The 22842-nt window shown below is 48.5% G+C and overlaps 1 protein-coding gene across 2 annotated transcripts in view; it reads left to right on the plus strand.

The window, feature by feature from the left end:
• The window catches only part of CACNG2 (calcium voltage-gated channel auxiliary subunit gamma 2), a 52184-nt gene extending 29342 nt beyond the window's left edge, over positions 1–22842 (plus strand). The window contains exons 2-4 of one of the 2 annotated variants that reach the window (XM_037390655.1): positions 17525–17608; positions 21394–21534; positions 22038–22842. In XM_037390655.1, the coding sequence (XP_037246552.1) occupies positions 17525–17608; positions 21394–21534; positions 22038–22573 (761 nt within the window). In that variant the 3' untranslated portion in view covers positions 22574–22842. The remainder of the gene's footprint in view (positions 1–17524; positions 17609–21393; positions 21535–22037) is intronic. The other variant, XM_037390656.1, reaches the window with a different exon arrangement.

Genomic DNA, 22842 nt, shown 5'->3' on the forward strand with positions numbered 1-22842 from the left:
TTAAAGTGACTGCTAGAGCTCACAGGAATTTTTTACTGAAACACATCTTTTGTCTGTGAATGTCAGTTTGTTGAAGCTGACACTCTGCAGGAACATACTTCCCAGTCTCAGCGGAAAAGGTTGCTTAGATCTGAGATGGGACCACTGGTCAGAAGAAGAGAAAGGCAAGAGGCAATCAGAAGAGACAAATAATTAACTCACTCATCTAGAATACAGGAAAGCCAGGGTGAAGTCTTTGCTGGGTGAGAAGAAAGATTTTCAACCAGTTTCCACCATTTCAATATTAAGTCTAGCTCCTAGATCACTAATTCTTCTAGGGCAAGGTTGTTTCCTCCCTTCCTCACAGAAAAAAAACATCCAAGGAGGTATGGATATGTCACAGCACAAGCTGAAGATTTATTCTGAAAGCTTTAAAATACCCTGATGCTTTACACCATCACATCTCTCCGCCACTTAAGGCAGAAAGTTGACCCTGAAGCAGCAGTATCCTTATGAACAGAGGTCTCTGGCTCTGATGCCCAAAGTAACTGAGCTCTGTGTGGACTTGATCAGATGGTATACAACTACATTTTCATAGGTACTTATTTCTCAGTGCCTCATTTGAGACACTTTGCACCTACTGTTCTATTCTGTATTGTTCAAAGGTGCTGAAGACCTATTGCTCCCTTTCAAGTCCTACAGCAAAGCAATTAGGTTAAGTTATTTCAGATTGGGTTCCCAGAAATGCAGATGCATAAAATGAATGAACACATGAAAATATTGGCCCTAATATCTCTGTGACTCAGCTCTTCCATCTCTACAATGGAGAAAACAATGCTTACTGATTTTGCAAAATGCTTTGAGCTCTACAGATGAAAAGCAGTATGAATGTTAAGTATAATTACAATTTTTAGTAGAAAAAGATGTAAAGGATCATTTATCCCCAGAGAAGGGATCCCAGCACAGAGGGGGTATCTCTGTCTGGAGAACTTCTTGAAAGTTGAGCAGTTGCTAAGAAACCAGAGTACCTTCATTGCAATGAATACCCCTAGATGGATGGAGTGGGCAACCATTTCACAAGGCTGCAACGAGGTAAAAAAGAAATGGGACCAGGCGTCATTAGCAGAAAGGAGATCATTAGATTTCTGCACTACAGTCTGCATGAACCTACAGCAAAAATGGACGAGGACAGTCATGTAGGAGAGATAGGAGGGAGTGACTCTCTTAAGTGCTCTATGAAGAATAAGGAGGCTCTGGGTGCTTGTTAAATGGAACGGCGGTGTCGATGGAGGAGCCTGAGGACACAGCAGATAATGGCTTATTTTCAAAGAGCTGAGCAGAGTACCAGAAGCTAAGGAATTACTGGAAACAGGAGTGAAGTAAAAAGCTGGAGTAAGGAGATAGGCCTAAATGATGAGAGGTACCAGGGTCAAGAGAAGTAGTTGTTTTCTTGAGCGACTGAATTATGTCAGATGTTTCCAGGGCTGCAAAGAGAGTAGGAGGAGAGGCATGAGAAAGGCTCAGGAAAGGGGGGTGTTAAGTCTAAGTGAGATAAATCAGGGCAATCTGTGACTGAAGGATGAAAAAGGTATATTGTACTTTTCTGGAAAAGGGCTAGGAAGTGAGAACAACATGGAAGAAGCACATGGAAGTGCTTGGAAGAATCCCAGTGTCAGAGAAACAGGGAGGAAGGGCTAACAGCAGCTTGAGAAATGAAGAAGGAATAGGAACACTATCCATAATAAAATGCCCTAAGCCTCCTGCTGGATATGAAGAAGGGATTCATACTGTTGTTTCTGAAAATATAACCCAGACGATTGAAAATCAGAGACTGGAAAAAGCATCCTGAATATCTTGAAGTGGTGGATTTTGTTTGGTTTTGGTTTTTAATGCACACCGTGTTGGACAGAAATAGAGATTAACACAGCACTGCAGGTATTGCTATAAAGGACTGAGAGAGGGAAGGAGGGAGCCAGTCAGGCTGCAGATGTGCACTAAAAAGCATGTGGGGAGAATGCTTGAAGGGGATCAAAGGTTCAGTGCAATCCTGAGATGAAAAGACAACAGGGATTGGTGCAAATCAAGCAAGGCACCGCTGGGCAGGGAGGGAAAAGTTGGGCTCATTAGGACAGCGTCCCAGAGATCAGAAAGGTAGAGCTGAGAAACTGTGTGCCAATAGTTGGGAAAGACGAAGAATGAAGAAGGAGTAGCATGAAGAAAGAGTTACCGCAGCTGGAGTAATAAAGCAAAGACTGTAAGAAGTCTGAAAGATCACAGAAGGTAAGAAAATAGAAGAAATTCACATGCAGAAAATTGCTTCAGGATTGAAAAGAGAGATGAACTGTTAAAAAAAATAATACAACCAAGACATAGGATCTATTCAGAGTTTCAGAGAAGGAGGATGGGGCTTCTTCCAGGAGGGACCCAAAGGAACAGGGATGTTTCTTGCTCATGCTACAGTTCTGTCCTGCAAGGACTACCCCTGGTAGGACATGATCTAGGGAAGCTGCAATAAACAACAGAGACAGTGGTATTGATCTGCTTGGGAACCTGCTGAGTGTGGAAAATGCTCTAGTGCTGGGATTATCCCCTTGGTCACCTTCTGGCAAGGTCCTGAGGTTGGAGGCAATCCCACTGCTTTCCTCTCTATAGAAATGCTCTGCACCCTACAACCTGTGGGCTGGGCTGGGAGATCCTCAGCTCCTCAGTGTCCTGTTGTTCCGCTGCTGCGATGGCACCCATCCCACTGCTCATAGACAGCCCTTCCCTGTGACTGCCTTCCCTTACAAATTAACACTCCTGATGCATGGCTGATTGATTAGGCAAAAACAATATAGAGACAATGCTTTACCAAGCTATTTAGACCAGATCACGAAAGCACAAACCCACTCAATTCTCAGAGCCGGAGAGGCCCAGCAGGACTATAGGGGAGGCTTAATACTGACACTAAAACACCCAGCATGCAGCAACTACATTATCTCTTCCTTACCTGCTGTTCCACTTGTGTCACTCTCTTCTCAAATCCCTGTGCTGACTTCCAGTCTCCTTCTACATCAAAGTTCAGTTCCCCATTTCATCTTTAAGGCCTCACGTGGCTCTGTCAGAGCTTGCTCCCTCCTTCTTCTCCCACCCTACTCAGTGCTCAGTCAGCACATCTCCCCCTCCCCGGCCCCCCTCCATCTCCCTGCAGCAATGACTCTGCTCCTTCTCTCTTGCTGCCCTCTCCCCTCACCGCACAACCTGGTTCACCTCCCTCGTGCCTGCCCTCAGGACTCATTTACTGCAGCTAGTCTTCCTGCATTAATGACTTCTACTTCTCCTATGCCTTTGGCAAGATTTGCCCCTTATGACTATTAACTTTGTTTACTATATTACATCTTTAGAATGGGGAATGATTCAGAGATACCCAGCCAAAGCCAGGAGCAAACAAGACACGAACATGCCATCGCTCAGCTCATGACCTTTCTCGGGCACTTCCTTCCCTCATTCCAGCCTGCACGTCTCAGACCTAATCTTGTCCCCACTGTTTTCCCACTGACCTCACCAGAAGCAAGATCCAGGCCTCACAGTTGCTGCCTAACAGCTGCTGAGAGCCTCTTCTGAAAGGTTGAGAAAGGCTGGGGTCTTTGTACTGTGAAATCCTGGGGGGCAAGATACTGCCTTTTTAGCTGCCAGTAAAACAGCATATACACATGATGGCATGTGGAAATACATAATAATGCTTAACACTACGAGCAGACAGCATTAGCAGGGAAAGGCTTTCCCCTCCCACTCACCCTTTGTCTATGCTTCTTTCCTGTTGTCAAAATTTAGCATCCTCCACTGAGAGACTCAGTTTTGCTCTGATGCTTGGAAGGCATCCAGTCCCAGCTCACTCGCTTTCCCTGCCAGTCTCCACAGGTATTCTGTACACAGGGCTTCCAGCTAGTCAAGAAATGCTCACTCTTCTCCCCCCCACAGGGGAGTCTCCGAGTGCCGGGGTTGTTACAGGATCCCAGTGGTTAGGCAAAGTCATTCATTCTTGCTCTGATGTTTTAATCGCCTCTGCTCCGCAGCGCACCATGAAGTGCACTACAGGAGAAGAGGAGCCCTTCAGCAGGAATGGAGGGCAGCCCTGAAGAGGCGTTTACACAATGAATTGTTATGTCAGGTCACAGAAGAGGCGACAGGAAAACTCACACGGCTGTGGTTCTAGCTTGGCCAAAACTCATTTTGGTGTCCACTAAAAGTGACTCCAGGAGAGACAGTTTGGATCAGAGACTAATGCGTAGACGGAATTTCATGGTTTAGGTTGACATAAGTCTAACGCTGGCTTGGCAAAACCAAGGCCACAGCTTTCCCAGGCTGTGCTGATCAAGAGGGCCAAGAGGTTCTTGGTACACAAGGTATCTCAGAGAGCAGTTGGGAAGAAGCAGACTGATAGACTGAGATGTGGCAACTGTGGGTAGAGTTAAGCCTAAGTCCCCAAGGGCCAGCTGTACTTTCAACAGCCACAGCTGTCCCAGCAGGACCCAGAGAGAAGCTGCAAACATATGCTAAATAAGGTGCACAGTAGCTGACATGAAGTCTGGTAGATGAAGAGACCAGGCTGAAAAAACATGAAGAACTATTTTCCTGCCCCACAAAACTCTGAAATTAGAAAGCTTCCTCTTCTGCACCGGGTTGGGACAAAGACAGTTTTTAAAGGCTTTTTTTTAGACCAAAACCGTGAGTTAGATGCACTGAAATTGTCAGTAAGCCAATAGTTCAGGTATTCACCTTATTCACCTGGGATTCAGATGGTCAGGTCAAAGTCTCTGTATCCCTCTGAGAAATTTTCATTGAATAACTCTGACCAATTTCAAGAGACAAAGACTTTCAGCAGTGGCTGTAGCATGGGCAATAAAAGGGATTTTATTCATGGAGGCAAACACACAGTGGAACTGAAGTGCTGCCATTCTTTATCTTGGCACACTTCCTGACTGGCAGCTCCAGTTCAAAGGTAGGGTAATGAGGTTAAGATCTAAGGTGCGGCACAACATTTGTTGTTGCTTCACAGACTATAACTATAGCTATAGCAGTAAATTAGAAACTGAGGAAGGGGCTGGAATGTCAGACCAGCAATTCCAGTGCAGAACTGGTGATTTTTTTCCAGGGAAAAGTGGGCAAATATGGAAGGAGTTTGGGCCTTGGCAGTCTTTCAGAGACAAGTTCTTTTTTTACAGACTTAAGAGTTTCAGTTCTGAGACCTATGTTACTCTGTGTGGGGGGTAGGTGGGGAGGTACGGTTTGGTGTAAGAAGCTCTGATGGGCATGTCTCTAGGTAGTACAATCCTGGCCACAGAAGGTGGCTTGGTACCTGGCTTGGACTTGATCCAAAACCTTGAAACAGCCTTTCAGGTTTCTAACTGAGTGTAACTGGACCAGATCACATTAGAAATAATATTCCTTAGTCTAGTATTGCGAGTAAATTTTATCCCATTATGAATAGCCTCCTCCCCAGGACGCAAGAGTGATGTTATGTGTAGAGAGCAGCTGAAAACGCTTCAGAGATCAGCCCTAGCACATAGCTCACACCTACAGACTCTTCCGTAATAAATTAGCGTGCTCAATGGATGAAAAAATATTGGTGCAGTAGTGCGGCTTGCAGTCAAGCTTCAGAAGGGTTATTATGACTGAGCAACAGTACCTGCTCCCCTGTACGTCTTCTCTGGCTGCTCCACAGGTAGTTTCACACTCCTCCTTTTCAGCCTCCCCTTCAGCCTCCCCTTTCCAAATCATCCTTCCCTCACTGACCTCCTCTCATCTTTCTGGCACGCATCACCCTTAAATCTAGCACACTTCTCCCCTCCATGGTTTTCTTTTAAAAGCCAGCATAAACTAACAGGATACACACACACACACACACAACCATAAATGTCTCATGATCCTGTGCTGCCATAAACCTCCCTCTTCCAAACACCCTGCTGGCACTGTTTGCTTGTTAAACAAGCCCAGTGCTGTGCTTAAGTCTAACTTTTGTTGTAATCACTTCAGGAGAGGGCCAAGTCACTATGTTTCCTTGTAAATCACTGGGGTAACAGCAACCCAGAGGAAATAACAATAATAAAATTATTAATGTTCTAATAGCAGCCTCTAAAAGCTAACACCACTCACAAGGCTTGACATTTGTTTTTTGCTCAGCTGCATAAAAAGGAACCTAAAATCAAATCCATGCAATATCTACTTTAACACCCAATGTTTGATGTGGATTATGAGTAAAGCAGCAAGTTGGAACAGCAGCAGCTCATCTGGAGACATTGAGAGCCACAGCATAGCTGTGCTAAAGCAATTTGATCATACTCACACGGGCCAGCTACCCTGTTCAGCCTGGTGGGGTATAGACTGTGTTTACCAACACTTTCTGAACTCCAGCAACCCAAGTAAAAAGTAAGCGTAATTTTTCTTTCGTGTGTAAGATAGGAAGCTCTGTGTCCTGGCCCTTTTAGCACAGAGAGCACTGCTTTCCTACAGCTTTCACAGACCAGGCCAGTTGTTACTCCAGATACTTGCCCTGCCAGCAATTGCACCAAAATAATCCCAGGGAATCAGGAGCATAAAATTCTTTGGGACCCATACATGCAACCCATGCAAATCTTCAAATCCTGAATCTTAGCATAGCTGGGAAATGCATGAAACAATATTAAGCCGTATTTGGATTCAGTGTTCAGGCTGATTGGGAAGGGGCTGCAATGGAGGCTGTCCCCACCCTGGGGACATGGCCAAGGCAGGGAGCTCCCCTTTCTGGGATAGCTGGGGACACCAGTGGCTTCCTCCCCAGCTGTCTTCAAGAAGGGGTTTACTGTACATCAGATCAGCCATCCACTCCTCCTGCCCTGTCTTCCCCCCAGTTTCATATTCTTTATTAGTTGAGGAGTATTTGGGAGGCTTTGGATCGTTTTGTGAGTGAGGCCCAGGTCAGGAGTGGATTTACGGGAGGTGAGCATCCTGAAGAGGTTCGGCACACTCACATTCCCCTCATCCCGGGCTGCCCCCAGAGCACAGTGCTGGGCAGCCCTGGTCCGGCTGGGGAGCTTCTCTGGGTTGGCTTCTCCTGAAACACCAGTGCTGCAGGCCAAGATGTAGCGACTGCTAGAGGAAATTGCAAAATTAGAAAGTCCTGACCCCTTCCTCGAGGGTTTCAGTTTCTGATTTGAAGTGGTGCATTTCAGGGCATAAAGGGCACAGGGCAGAAAAGCTCCACGAGTGCATGGCCCTGCACATTGCAGCTCAACCCAAAGCACTGCAGTCAGCAGGGCTTTCTGCCAAGGAAATCCTATGCCGAGTTCCCTCCTGGCCATCTCTGGTGGGCTGCCTGAAGGGACAGCAAAAATTCCAGCATGCTTTCTGAACAGAGTAAGGGATAACCAATATTCCCTGCCTGGGTAAATCCGCCTCCACTCTCCGAGGGCAAGCGTGTGTGAGCTCAGTGAGCACGTAATGGCTGCCATGCTCCTCTGCAGAGCCACTGCGCTGGGGGATCTTTCTCAGTGTTGCATGAAGGGCTTTGGGTTCCCTGGGGTATAAAAAGTGCTAGAGAAAACCCAGCCCTTCCCTTGTTCTATTTCCTCGCCTAAAATAAACTTCACACTCACCTGCTGGGCTGGAATAGCCAAAACAGGTTGTGCATCGCCAGTGGAGCTGCTCACCCCAACTCAGGCAACCGGGCAACCGTGGCCAGACCCCGAATTCTTACCCAGAGGTCATTAAAGGAATCAGACAGAGCCTACCTGCCCAGTCCTTTTCCCAGGGGCAGGGAGAGCAATGAGGTGAAAGGTCCTGAGAACCACCAGGGCAGGGCTGCAGTTTTCCCATGGGAAGCAAGCTGAGGAATTCCCACGCCCCGCTATTCTCCAAAATTTCTACTGCTGACTGTCAATTACATTACAGATTTGACAATTCCTACTGCAGGCTGACGATGTTGTGTGGGAGAACACAGGAGACTTGCTGAGACTGCCAAATTGCTAAACACGTGATGGGGGTCTCTCCCTTCCTCCAAGTGTCTGAGCTGTGGAGGGGAAGGGAAGGAGGGTTTAAGTGGCACAGAAGAGGGAGGATGGAGTGAAAGCTGCCTCTGTTGTTTATTTGCTCCACTCTATGGATTATTTCCCTGGGGTTCTCATGTATTTTTATCATTAATAACTAATAATATTTTTTATATAGCGCTTTGCATCCTGAAGGACCCTAAAGCACAACCCATACTTCATAAACTAATTCCCAGCTGTGAGCCTATTTCCCCTCTTGGTTGTGACCGTATCTGCTGAAGGAGCAGCTCAGAGTCACACTAGATTTACACCAGTCTAACTGAGGACAGTGTGTCCCTATAGATCTGGCTGGGTATGTCAGAGACATATGCAGCGTGGAGTTGCAGATGAAAGATTTGAGTTGCCTTTTCTCCTCCATATTTTAAAAACGACAAAGGAAATTGCATTCAAAAAGCCTTGTGAATGCAGCATTACAATTGCAAGGTTCAAGATCTGGAGTCTGGGAATAGCTAAACCCAGGTTCCTACTGGGGCAGGGGCTCAGCCGGCATCTGAACCAAGGCACTGTACGCCTCGTGGCTGTGTCCCAGGCTGTGCACATCACTTTTCGTGGTGTAAGGAGGGATGGTTTTCCTTCTTTTTTTGCCTGGTAAAGCCATGCCTAGTAAATACTGTGCACAATAACTTCCAGTCACCCCTAGAGTTACAGTCTCTGACCCAAAACACGACCTACTGTACAAGGTGAGCCTGTCTCTGTCCTCTGATACATGCTCACGGATCAGCAGCACAGTTATATCTGAGGAGAAAAATGTAACCCGATAGGATGAGATGAATTATAAATTTTCTGGCGCATGGATTTTCTCTACATACTTCTGGGGAGAGACTAATCCATCTGAGCTCTAGGTCTTTGAGTTCAAGTTGGAGATGGTTCAGCCCTTACGCCCCCATATGGCTAGGATGCTCTGATTTCTAAGAGTTTAATGTTGTAACCCTATATGCAAAACAATATTGTTGCTGTGATAGAAGGGGGGGAAAAAGAGAAGCAACAGCTCTTAAATACTCCCTTCATCCCATCCACCCCTTTCCCTCCAGGCTTACATTAGTATCTCCCTTCCTGTGACATCTGGATGTGCAGCCGTGGATTGGGATTGCCTGTGGTAGCTATGGAACATCTCCTCTCCTCCCACACCTTATGCACATCATTTCTCTCTCACTGCAGATAATTGCATCACCCTTCCTGTCACTCGGCTCACAGTTGTAGTGTCACATTTGACTCATTACACACATACACAAATGTTCTTGGTACAAATTGCCAGTTTTGGTTTGTTTTACTTTAATCCTTGTAATCTCTTGATTTATTTCACTTGCCCTTTCTGTTGTGCTTGGACTTCTCTCAATGTCCCGATCAACTTCTGCCTTTGCTTTTCCATCCTTCACTCCAGCAGCTCCATCCCTTAAGTTGCACTCCACGAGTTTAAAACCCAGCATCATGTTACAGCATATGAGCACAACTATTTTCAAACTCTTTTCAAGCTCATTTTCAAACTATTTTCAAGCTCATTTAAAGACCAGTTCTGCCTCTTCTTGCAAGGTGAAAGCAATAGCTTTTACCAACTCAGCTGATATACTTTGCAAGCTCTGCAACAGGGCTCGTATGCCAGAAAGTTCCTATGTTTTTCCTACCTACAGCGACACTAGTCACTCTAACAGCTGTAGAAATCGTTTCTAACCTCTTTGCTGAGGAATCAGAGATACTGTCAATGCTTTACACATTCACTGAATCACACAGGAAAACATCAGTTAGAAAAAACAAATTATTTCATTGACATAGATATGAAATCATAACATGCATTTGTTATATAAGTTTATATAAAGCTGTTTTCTATTTCAGAATGCCAGCACAGCAGGGAAATGTGAGAAATACAATATTAAGAGGAGCAAAGTTATCCACAGCTTTAGGTGATCTAGATGAGCCTAATACATTTTTGTGTTTAGCACTATTTTCAGAAGAAATTCAGCTCAGGTTTGATTCCGGCGAAGTCTAGAAAATAGAGGCCATTGTTTACTGGGGGAGATGTTTGTACTGGATGCATGCAAAAATTATTTTTTGAATTATTTTTATCATTGCTGTGTTGAGGTTTTTCATTTGTAACTTGGACAATTGTCTAGCAGTCCCTGAAAACCAGCCACCCGCAATGTTTCAGCTTGTAAAGCTCAAGCATGCTGGATTTGTGTTTGCACCAAAATGTGTTCCAGAGCCTTTGCCCAGTTTTCCCAGCCAATCTCACTCTCTGCCGGTGACAAAGCATGGGAAATTTCAAACCACAGTGAGGATATTTTTGAAAGTTACAACCCTGTAAAAAGAGGGTGTTTATAAATGGAAATCTTCATATAATCTTAATAATAGGTTTTGCTACCACTGCATCTCCACCCACGTACAAGGAATAGCTATAGCCAGCTCTAAGGCAGAATCTATCAGCTACTTAGCAGCATGCAGCAGTGTTACGGAGTGAGGTGGGAAGGCGAGGAGGCTGCCGCCTCCAAGGAAAAATGCAAAACAATTCAAGGCTGAGAGCAGGCGCAGGGTCCGGCCGTAATGCAGTGCAATCCCCGTTGCAGCTTCAGCTGCAGCGCCAGGCAGGCAGAGCGCTGCTGGGGCACCATGCGGGTGACGTTGGGACGTGATGGGGCTTTTCTGCACTCCCACGCTGTAAAGGCTCTATGGAGGGTATCCGAGCCGCCTCCAGTGGCACACGTGGTGTCTTCTGTCATTAGCCCCCTCTCCTTTGCCAGTGTCTCTCAGGGAGGGCTACAGAGAGCAAGCGAGGAGTAAGTGCTGAAAAAGGCAGAACAGGAGCTTTGTATTGGCTTGGATGGGACTTTTCTCCCCAGTGCTCGGTGGCCATTCACAACACCTCTTTCCTTCCACCTTGTCATCTTCTCCTCAGTGCTACCCCATACTGGCTTTGTCCACTTTTTTCTCCCCTGCCCATCTATGTCTGTATTTCTTTTTCTATTTATTAACTATTTCCTGACTAAACTCATCTCCCCAGGATTGGTATTATCAGGCCGTTTTACTGATGTAGCCTTGGTCATTGCTAATGCGCTGTGATATACCCCTTCCTTCATGCCCGTCAAGGCAGCAATGGTCTATAAGGCAGTGTTTGTACCATATTTACTGCAGTAAACTCCCTTTATCATCTGATGCTTGGCAACAGCTGTAATAAACATGATTATTAATAATAAGGTGAGGAGAGCTGGTATAATGGTTCTACCTTGCAGGCAGCAGGGATATTCTTTCATAACCATAAGATTAATTTTTGTTTTCCATCAGTTCTTTTACAGGCTTCTTCACCACAATATCTGAATGATTTCCAGTGGCACACTAAGTGATGGGGCTTGATAACAGTCACATGTGGTTTGTTCTTTTATCCTCTCCCCAGGGAGAGAATTATGTATGCAACATACTGGTTATGTTGCTAGGGTTTTGTTTGGGTTTTTTAACATATGCACTGCTGCATGTTTGTGTTGGGGAAGACCGCATCAAAGCAGGTGCACTGCACTTAGACAGGAAGGTGGCAAGATTTCTGATGGTCCTTTGTTCACATGAGATCTCTGCTATCGTCCCAGGCTCATCCCTGCAGACCTCATTTGCTGCCCCACTGAGCTTTACCTTGTTCCTCTGCCCCTAAGGAGAGCTGCGAACTCTTTGGTCTTAAAACTAACTGCCTGAGTCAAAAGGTATTGCCACCAGCACAGCATCCCCAGCTGCTGTGCAGGGTCAGAGCTGTCAGAGCAGCACCTGCTCAAACCCCAGAATGACCATCCCTGGCAGCACAGTGGCTCTGTTTGCTGGTATAGCCCTACACCCTGTAGCCAAGGCCTTTAAATGCACTGAGGCACATAAAAAGATGGTCTCATTTTTGTAAGGTGCTTATCTATGGAGAGATTCCCCAAAAGGGATAATGAACACTTTTGAAAAGCCAGCCTTTCTTCTGGGCATGTCAACCAGGTGGGTAAAAGCAGATGCCCATGAGCCCTGTCTGTGCTCCCTGCTGCTGTGCTCTTCATCAGCTCCACATCCCCCAAAACAGTGAGTACTCTCAAGTGCTTCATTCTTGGAAGGGTGGAGAGCACTCAAAATGCCTTCAAAGGGCTTTTCCTGTGCTTCCCTTGACGCTTCATGAAACCTCGTGAAGTCATGTCAGGTTGGGCATTAATAACTCAGTGCCACTTGTGTCATTCTTTGACAGGGACAGCAGACCTCCTTTCCTGGTTTGGAAGCCCTTTGCCAATACATGTAACAAAGACATGCCAACAGTTTGCCATGTAGCTGTGGAATTTGTCTTCCAAGCCCAGAGGCTGGCTCTGAGCCCCACTTCACCACCTGGTACCACATGGGCTATGCTCAGGAGCAGGGTCCTGGACCAGAAAGGAATGTTTGTGTCTGACTGCCTGCCCTTCATGCGCCATTTCTCACATTTCTTTTGCGGCTAGATAGTAAATATTAGTCTAATCTGCAACGAAGATTACTTCTAAGGCAAGAATCACAAGTGTGAATTTGAGAGAGCTTTCACATGCATGCAGCCTTCACATTTATCTGAGAGAAGGTCACATCAAAGATGAGCACATCATGTTTGAACTGGAAGGTGGGGAGAATTATCTGGCCCAAATGATCCAGTGTCTGATCACTTCCATATTTTTAATATAAATATCCTCAGGCTATAGCCCTGAGGCAGGGAAATACCATTATTCTCATTTTGTGTGAAAGAAAAGGAGGGTTAAGTGACTTGCCTAAAATGATACAGGGAGTGTGTGGGAGAAAGAGGTACTGAATTCTTGGCCAACACCAAGCCATCTTTCCGAGCTTTCAGAGACAACAGCTATATCCAGCCCCCTTTATTTATTTCTCTAGAAGCCATCATGCCAAAACCTCTGCTAAATTAGAGAGTGAGACTGAAAGAAAGCTTTCAGTGGATTGCTTTTTTCCATAAATGGAAATATCACAAATCATTCTGGGAAAACAGGTCTTTCTGTTCTCATCCCTCTTTGTCTGCTTCTCTCCTTTTGGATGTCTTTTCCTCTGCCTCTGGCTCCCAGTTTTCAGATGTACAGTCCTGGCCATTTAAAAGTGTTCTTACCCCGCAGGAAGGGAGTAGCTTTTCATTCTTTGGAACTTACTATTTTGTGATGGATTGCACTCTGCAGGCAAGCGAGACCTCTGAAAGAGACAGGACTGCACAAAGCAGCACAAAAATAAACTGTATTACCAACAATACCAAGCCAGGTTCTCATCGGGGGTAACTCAGTCTGACTCTCGCTGCAGCAGAGCTGACGGCTGCCAGCTGTCCTGGATAGACAGCCTGTACCCAAACGATGACCTGGCTGCATTGGAGAAGGGCTGATTTTCATGCATCTTAGACGTTCAGTCCCTCTTGGCAGCATGGCAGCTTGTCTCTGCTCTTATTGCCCCAGCTGGGCAACTTCTGTCCTGGTCCATGCACTGAGGGGATGCCTGTTGCACCAGTCCTAGCTCCTCCAGACTGCATTTTCCAAAGCTTGGGCAAGCAACAAGCAAAGAGTGAGGATCTTGTCTAAGGACTCCCAGTAATACCCAGGGCACTTGGGGGATGTTCTGTGATTTTCCATGGACCTGGGCATCCCCAGACTTTCTGTCCTGAAAAAAATCCAAGCTCCTCCCTGCCTCCTCTGCAGCCTGCACATCCCAAAGCAGGCTGCTCGAAGGATGCCCACACTGATATGCCAGGGAGAGGGAGGTGGCTGCAATGAATGAGAGAGACTGAGAAACAGGAGGAAGATCTGGTGGGTGAGCATGAGAAAGAGGATGAGAGGAAAGTCCAAACTGTGCTGGGAGAGCTGCAGGGAGGAGGTGGAAGCGCGTGGCTGAAGGTTCTCAGAGAGACATGCAGGAGAAGCCAGAGTGCTCAACACCAGCCTGTTCCAGGGTTTGCAGCATGAAATAGTTCAAGTTGGAAAGAATGGGAAGGGCAAAGGGACACAAATGCAGAGGAGACATTGCTCTCACTCCCTTGAGGGGCTCTCAGAGCCCTACTCGCCTTCCCAAATAATGATTTGCTTTTGCTCAGGCATTCAGGAATATTAACTATAGGGTGGAACATGGCTTTTCCCTCCCTGGCTCTGCAAACTGCGTGTGCAGCACGGGAAAAGGCTGTTATGTCAGATCTCGGCAGCACTGCTGAGCTGCTCCATCCCCCTCCCCGTGTGTGGCCACAGCGCTTCCACCAACACAGGTGCCAGGGAGGCTGCTGCACCATCTCAGCAGGCCACAGATGTCTGTCAGAGAATTGCTGAGTGACCTTGGCGCAAGAAGCGATATCGAGGCCTTCCCTACACCAAGAAGGTTTCTGAACTGCCACCATCCATCACCCACCTACTCCATGTGCTTGCACAGCTGCAGGCACCAGCACACCCACACCATGCCCTCTTTAACGCATCCCCGCTCGGCACAAGGCAGAGCAGTACGGTCACCCCCATTTCACAGGGTGGGACTCTAAGGCAGAGGGAAAAAGCGGTTTTAACAGCATGCCTGTGGCAGAGCAAAAACTGAATCTTGTTCTCTTCTATTCCCAGTTAGCACATTAATGACCTAAATTCTGCATCCTTTCCCCATCCATTCCCCAGAGGAGCTAGGAGGCATTGGATGAGAGGGTGTGGTAGCACAGGCAAATAGTCAGCATCCAGAGTCACGGTGCTCTGTGCTGAGCACAGACAAAGCAGGGACTAAAGTGGGACCCACGCTGCCCACCCTGCCCTCATGAACCTTGGCAGGGTTGAGCCAGGGAGGGGGATCAGCCTGGTGCAGCATATCAGGCTGTGGTGAAGGGCAGCTCCTCAATGCCATGGCATTTTAAGCAAGCCAAGGCTGGACGTCCCAGTGGCCAAGCACCTTGCTGAGCTAGATCAGCAAGGCTTTTTGGACACTCAGCATCAGGAGCAGATGAGCTTCTCACAAGTCCATATAAAAGACTGCACAAGATGCAGCATCTTTCCCAAGCAGCTCGATTCTTTACATAGGAATTAATCAGGCTCAAATACAGCAAGAAATGGAGCAGGGGAGCAGGGAAAGGATGGCACAGAGTGAGGGGGTTTCCAGGTGCAGTGCCTCTTCCCTCTCTGGCTGATTCCAACTGGGGGGCTCTGGCTGTGCGCTGGAAGCCTCACCTGGGAGGTGCATGCAGTCTCTACCTGCCCTCCCAGCATGTATGGGCAGGAGGCATTCAACGTTCAGGATCTGCTGGGCAAGGAGCTGAGATCTTAGGCTGGAGACTTCCCCAGTGCCTCGGAGAGTGGCAGTCTTCACGTGCACTGTAGAGCAGTGACCGCAGCCAAAGGACCAGGGTGACGAGCTGCTCGTCTGTCGCTGGCAGGTGGCCCCAGGCAGTCAGGGGCAAGCAAGGGATAGGGCCCCCTTCATGCCGTATTTAAACGGGCGCGTTGCAGGGTGGGAGTGTGCAAGGGAATTTTCTCGGCTCTGAAGCTTTTCTTTCAGAATAGCCATGGCTGAGATGCAGGCACTTCTTGAATGAGGCAACTGGATTGGGGATGGGTGGTTAATAAACTATTTTCATAACCCACAGTTTCAGTGTGGAAATATACTTCAGAGGTACAAGGAGAGGCTTTGTTCCTACCTTCTTCTGCTACTACTTACCTCTTACATGCACACACACTCCTCTCTACTGTTTCTAGCCTCTTCATGGAAGCTCATTGAACTAGTAGTTAAAGGCAATAGGTATCTCAGAAGCATCAGACACAAGCTGACAGGATGCAGAAGGAGCTGAGCTTGGGGGCTGACCCACCTGCCTTCTACAGCTATTTGCTCAGCACTGCCTCCCAAAGCATCCCAGACCTTGCTCCAGGAAGACTTGGTCTCAAGAAGAAAATCCTTTGAGCTTGGTCCTTCTCTCAGCCATTCCCAAATCCCTGAAAGATCACTGGAATTTATCTGGAATAAACTTTTCAAGACATGACTCAGGGACCTGATATGATACCTGCAGGTCTCAACCTGGGTAGGGTTGGCCTGGAAGAGCTCTGGGTTCCTCACGAGCAACCCTTCCCAGAAGCAACAACCACAAGTGTGGTGGCTTCACTGTCCCATCACCCTGCACATCCACCTGGTCCAGTGGCTGGGCTCAGGGCCTTCCCAGGTTGCCACAGCATTTGTCACTCTCCAGACTCAGGCTCCAAACTCTTCTGCTGACGGATCAGTCAGCCTGACCCACTTTGGTGGCTGACCTCTGGGGAGGGGGCCCATGGGATCACCATGCCTATCCATACACCTCATGTGGGCACTGCATTCCTCCTTTCTGGACAGATCATGCCCATCAGTTCTGTGCAAAAGTCCAGAGGGAAATATAAGGGAAGGCAGGATAAAAACTTTGGGGGAGCCCCAGAAGGTATAATGAAATTGCCTTCTGCATGATCACATCTGTTCAAGCATGAACAACCTGATCCTTTGAGATACTAATCAACTAGTGGTCGTGATGATGTGGCTTAAGGATTACCTGGAGTGGTATTCCTGATTTCAAGAGGGGAGAGACATGAATGATGAAAATAAGAGCCTGGTAGACATCCCAGATGGCAAAAGACTGGGAAGATGTCACTGGCTTCCTGCTGGGGTAGCTTTGCTGTCATGGAGTGTGTGAAAAAGGGTGGCCCATGAATAAAGCCAGCAGAAGGCCCTGTACATAAACCAGCCTGACGAAACTGAGGGTGAGCAGCCCAGCTTCCCTCACTTGTGGTGGAAGATTTTACTCCCCCATTGCAAAGGGTGTTTTGCTGCATACACACACTTGCACCAAGCTTCTTGTAGCCTTAGTCTTCAAATGGACACAAGAGGAGGCCTGACGAAGGTATGCAAAAACAAGCAGTCATACAGAGGAAGTAGATTAAGAGCTTTTGTTCTTCTCCTATGGGAGCAGAACAATAGCATGTATCCTGTCTGTGAAATGAATAGGCAGCAAATTCACAGCTGAGAGAAACACACGCTTTTCCACCCAAACCTGATCACCCCGCCGTACACAGCACTGCTGGGATCCACCAGGACCACACCAGCTGAAACACGAACACCCACAGTTATGCCGATTGATGCTGAGGGAAAGGCCCCCGAGCCTCATGCTTCACAGCCTGACCCAGACTCTGGCTTGTCTTCCCATCCCACCTCCCTCAGAGGTGGGCAGTGCTCTCCTGTCTGTTGGTGGCAGGAGTCACACCTGCTAGCCAAAGCCTCTGGTGCTCCCCACCGTTTGAAGCGAGGGGCATGGGGCTAGGAGGGCACCAGGCTTGATCTAGACAGCAAATCACATGTTCCTGTGCAATTAAGAGGGTATTTGGTGTATGAGTGTGCCAGGAGGGTACCTGGGCATTTAATGGGCATCCATACATGAGCGGGTGTGCTGCCTGGGAGGAAGGCAGAGCAGGCACAAAGGGCGACGCAGAAGGCAGCTGTTCTTGTGAGGCAGGTTTTGGTGTTCTCATTTGTTCTTTTTTTCTCTTGTTCCCTAGGGAATTTTAAAGGTCTGTGTAAGCAAATCGATCACTTCCCTGAGGATGCAGATTATGAAGCCGATACAGCAGAATATTTCCTCCGTAAGTCTGCAGGCTCTTCTCCTTGCAATGGCTTGTAGATGTTAGCATCGGGTGCCTTTTGCTTTCTGAAGGTAGGGTGGTGGCGACACTGGGATTTGTGAGGCTCACCAAGCCAGAGGAGGTGACCCCAGAGCCTTGCCACCACCCAAAACCAGCTCTGCTCACACCTCCCTGGGGCAATGCCCATAAGACAGTGCAAGTTTCAAACTCATAGTAACAACCAATAGTATAGTATATTTTTTAATAACACCAATTAATTACAATATAAATCCAGAGTCTTAATTCAAATCCATTGCAGAACTGCTGAGTGAGCTTCAGGTCAGGACTGGGCTAGCTGGGGCAGTGTGAATGTGTGTGTGTGTCCTCCTAAAGCAGAGGAAGGCCAGGTTGGATGTGGCTTTGAGCAACCTCATCCAAGTGGAAGGTATATCTGCCCATGGCAGGAGGGTTGGAACTAGATGATATTTAAGGTCCCTTCCAACGCAAACTATTCTGTGATGATATGATTTCCTTACCTGATATTCCAGTTGCATCAGATTTAAGAAATCAGCTGGACTGTGTCTGAAGAACACCTATTTCTGTCTTCACCTTTCCCCAAACACCACTAGAGGCTGTAAATCGGATCTTTGCTGGTTTTAGTGATTTTAGTGATGGGAATGGTAAGCAGGAATAAGGACAGCCAGAGCCCTTTGAAGAAAAGACCTGGTGCTCACTCAGGGCCCTGAGGACAGGTGCTGTATGCCAGGCACGTGGCGCCTCTGTAAGGAAACCTAACCTGAGCTCCAAGCCCAGCCTGTGATGTGCAGATGAAGCTCTCACTACTTTGTGCATGGGAACAGGGAAGGCAGCCTGGCCAGTGGGGCAGATCCACATCGTGTCATCACAAGTCAGCATTTTCACCTGCCCCAGAACAAGGACTTGCTCTTCCTTTAGCACAGCTGAACAGGGTTCACTCCTCCTCTTAGGTCCCTACCTTGCTACCCTACCCTCCCTCCACAAGCCCAATGCCTTTTGACATCACAAGAAGAGATCTTCTCCCTTCAGAAATCTGACATTTTGACCTCCCAAGGTTAAGTGTCCAAGGTCTCCAAAGGCTGGGACCCTTTCAGCATAAGGGTCCTTGTCACCCTGGTGTGCTCCAAGCCAGATGTGGAGACCCAGCCCTGCGGTAGAGAGATAATTTAGTCTCTGTGAAGCTCATTTGTATGTCAAAAGAGGCAGATCTTATGCTGCTTCCTCTTTGTTTCTCAAACAGTTCTTCATCCACTGTAAATAACCCAGGGAGACTGCTTCCTTCAGATGCCTTTCTGCAGCGCTGGTCTCTTAATCGCTGCATGGCCCCTGAACAGCAGAGCTGAAGACTGGGGTTTGATCCGGTTTGGCACAGTGACTGTGCAGGCTGCCTCTGAGGGCAAACCAGCTCTTGCAGAGTGCTTTGGGAGCAAGGACTCTGCTTGCAGCATCAGCAACACTTCAGAAAGAAGAGTTGGGGGGAGGGGGAGAACATCTTGAGAAGTCTCAAGGGTCTGTTCCCTCAGAGGGAACAAGATCTGAAGACAAAAATTGGCCCAGTGTCAGGACCTGACAGTATCCCCAGGGTAGAGCCCTTTTTAAGAAAGAAGCAGGTTCAAAGAGGGATTTGGCAAATCAATAAAGGACTGCTTGGGTGACTCTGGAGGGAAGTGGGATTTCTGCTGGCTTAGACCTGACTGGACAGGGACCCTACTGAACAGCTTCTTCCCAGGACTTCTGCCAAACCAGAGTCCCTGGGCACTCTGCATGGGCAATGCCTGGCAGTACTGGCAAGAACGGCTAGGAAGTTGTTTATTAGTATCAGCCCAGGCGATTTCCTCATTCAAGGGACCAGGATGATTGTGGGGCAGTGCCCATGGTCTGGCTAGAAGCGCTGAACTTTATTTCTGCCAGCCATCCACACATGTCTTTTTGAAATCAGGTGCCTGTTGTCAGAGAAGAAGCAGAAGCATCCCTGAATTTTTTTGCTAGAAGACACTTGAGTTAAGAGTAGATGGATGATACGAGGGAGCATCCAAACACCATCTGAGCCCCCTTCTCTATAAACCAAAGGCTCTGGACCCAGGAAGACTGGATAAGATTCTGCCCCTCTCTGGTATGGTCCCCCTGAGGGGCAGAAAGCAGGAGCTGAGCAAGGCTGCTGTCCTCCTACATCACATAATGCCCACAGCTCCCCATGTCAGCCAGCAACTTTGTGTCCTCCCAACAGATGTGAATTTCACAATTAAGACCCAGATAAAACTGATGTGGTCAGGGCCAGGTTGCGGGACTGACCAAGCATCCCTCTAGAAACCCCCTAAACAGTGGATGTCTGCTTACTGCCATTTAAGCTTCACATTTGTCAAATTCTACCTCGCTTTCCAGAAGCTATTAAGATGGTTATTATCACTATCCTGTTCCCTGAAACACAGACCAGCAGAACTGGAAAGCAAGCAAGAGAGGTTTCTCCCTGCCTTTTGCACTCCCCATGTGTAGGCAGTGGGCTACAGCCCTCCTCAAAGAGCTGACTGCTTGTGCCTGGTAGGATCCTGATGCCAACAGGGTCTTTGAACCACAGTCTCTGCTCACTTAAGAAAAAGTCTTGCGATTGCTTCAGTTCATTCCTGCAGGCAAGGAGGGATTAGCTTTCATCCCCCCTTCCAGATCTTTGCTCCACAAGCAGAATTGCACCACAGCCCGTCTGATACCTTTGTTACCAAGCAAGGCTTCATTTCACACTTTAGCAGCTTATTTTCTTTTGGGAATGGAGGAGGGAAGGCCTTCCTAGTTAAAAAATATGAATATTGGCAACACAAACTCAGGCAGACTGTTGGTACCCACTGAACAGCCCACGAGCAGTGTGTGCATGCGTGCGTGTGTGGGGGTGTGTGTATACACAGTCCTGGCCTTTCACTGCTTGAGTACGAGAGAGTCCCCCCAGAAGCTCTGGGGTATGATTTGTGTGTGTGTGAGTATATACGTGCATCTATGCCATTGCCCTCTGCTGGCTGAGCTCTTCGCGTATCGACCGATGGAGAGCGTGCGTGTGTGGGAGCTGGCACATCCGAACCCATCACTGCCCTCTGGAAGGAGCCCAGGCATTTAATCACTAGGATAAGCCCCGTGTTTCAGCACGCAGGGCTGAGACTCGCTTCTCAGTCCTCACTGCAGCCACAGAGCAGTGCACAGCACCAGGAGCTCCTTCCCAGCCCTTAAAAAAAAAAAAAAATCTCTCTCCTTGAGATGCTCATGCCCTTTTGGGAGGATTCCAGATTGAGCAGCTCCACAGGAAGCATTTGGGTTGCTGCTCTTTGAAGAGTGGGCTTGAGCGGCAGCGCTCTGCAGGAGGAGAAGCCAGAGTGCCAGGGCTCCCCATGCAGCCCATAGTCCCCCCCAAAAGCAGAGGAAAAGACAGCACGAGGAGGGACAGGCAGCACAAGCAGGCTCCCAGCTCAGCCACTAGCCCCCTCTGCCTGCCCACACCAGGCCACTGGCTTCACGGCAGCGGCCAAAGCACAGGAGAGTTTCTTCGGACCACTCTCTTTTTCTGACACACTTTGTTTCTCTCTCCCTCCTTTTGTCCCCCAATGCCTTTATCCCTCCTTGAATTACTCCCTGCCTGCATGTTGCCCTCTGTCTCTCCCCTTTGCCCCCACCCACAAAATGTGCTCGCATCCCTCTGTCCCCCCACCCCGGCGCTGTTTCTGTGCCCCTTTTTCCTCGCTCTCACACTTGCACTGTTCTTTCTTCCCCTTTCCCTCGCTCCTCCACAGGGGCTGTTAGAGCCTCTAGTATTTTCCCGATCCTGAGTGTGATTCTGCTTTTCATGGGTGGACTCTGCATTGCAGCCAGCGAGTTCTACAAAACCCGACACAACATCATCCTTAGTGCCGGCATCTTCTTTGTGTCTGCAGGTAAAGGAATGCACAGGGCCTGACACCCCAGAGATGGGCTTGCGGCGGGAGGGTAGGGGGACTGCCCAGCCAGGGCATCCTGCAGGGGCACGGTTACCTAGGCTGAAGTGTGTGTGTTCCCCAGCCCTGATGAGCCTTTTTCGGGGTGAAAGCAGCATCCCAAGGATGCCTCTCCACCCTGCCTGCTTGCCTGGCAGGGGCAGGCAGCAGCACCCTGCAGGTAGGGGCTTTCCTGCTGCTTGGGAGCTGCTGGAGGGAGAGGGTTTCCTTACACCCAGCATCTCAGGGACCAGCTGGGAATGCAGTCCAGGGATGTGGCAGGCACGCAAGGAGGGTCTTGCCTGGGTTTCCCAAGGAAAGCTTCCCACCAGGAGGGGATGGGTGGCTGGGGACCGTCCCGTCCTCACCTCCCAGGGACAGGGGCTCAACCCCACAGCCCCCACCACTGCCATGTGTGACCCTTCTGACATCTCCCTCTCTCTCCCCCACTGGCTGGCTGGCAGGTCTGAGTAATATAATTGGCATCATCGTATACATATCAGCCAATGCTGGAGACCCCTCCAAGAGCGACTCTAAGAAGAACAGCTACTCCTATGGCTGGTCCTTCTACTTCGGGGCCCTGTCCTTCATTATAGCTGAGATGGTGGGAGTGCTGGCTGTCCACATGTTCATAGACCGGCACAAACAGCTGCGTGCCAACGCTCGTGCCACGGACTACCTCCAGTCCTCCGCCATCACCCGCATCCCCAGCTACCGGTACCGCTATCAGAGACGCAGCCGCTCCAGCTCCCGCTCCACCGAGCCTTCACACTCCAGGGATGCCTCTCCTGTTGGGATCAAAGGGTTCAACACCCTCCCATCAACAGAGATCTCGATGTACACCTTGACCAGGGACCCGCTGAAGGCAACCACCACCCCCACCGCCACCTACAACTCCGACAGGGATAACAGTTTCCTCCAGGTTCACAACTGTATCCAGAAAGAGAACAAGGACTCTATCCACACCAACACAGCCAACCGCCGGACCACCCCGGTATGAAGCCGTCACCAGGAGCTGAAAATGGGGCAGGAGCAGGCAGGAGGAGACGGGGTGGGCTGTGGGGTGGGGAGGGTGGAAGGGGTCAGGGGGCAGAAGAGGAGTGGGAAGGAGGAGGTGGAAGCACCCCTTGGGGGGGTGGGGACCTTCCCAACGCGCAAAAAAAAAAAAAAATCCACAAAAAGCAACAAAAACAAAAATGACAAAAAAAAAACAAAAACAAAAAAAAACCAACGAACAAGCAGATAAGCAGACAAACAAGCGAGCAAACA

Source organism: Falco rusticolus, chromosome 5 (assembly GCF_015220075.1).
Source record: "Falco rusticolus isolate bFalRus1 chromosome 5, bFalRus1.pri, whole genome shotgun sequence".
Taxonomy (NCBI): Eukaryota; Metazoa; Chordata; class Aves; order Falconiformes; family Falconidae; genus Falco; species Falco rusticolus.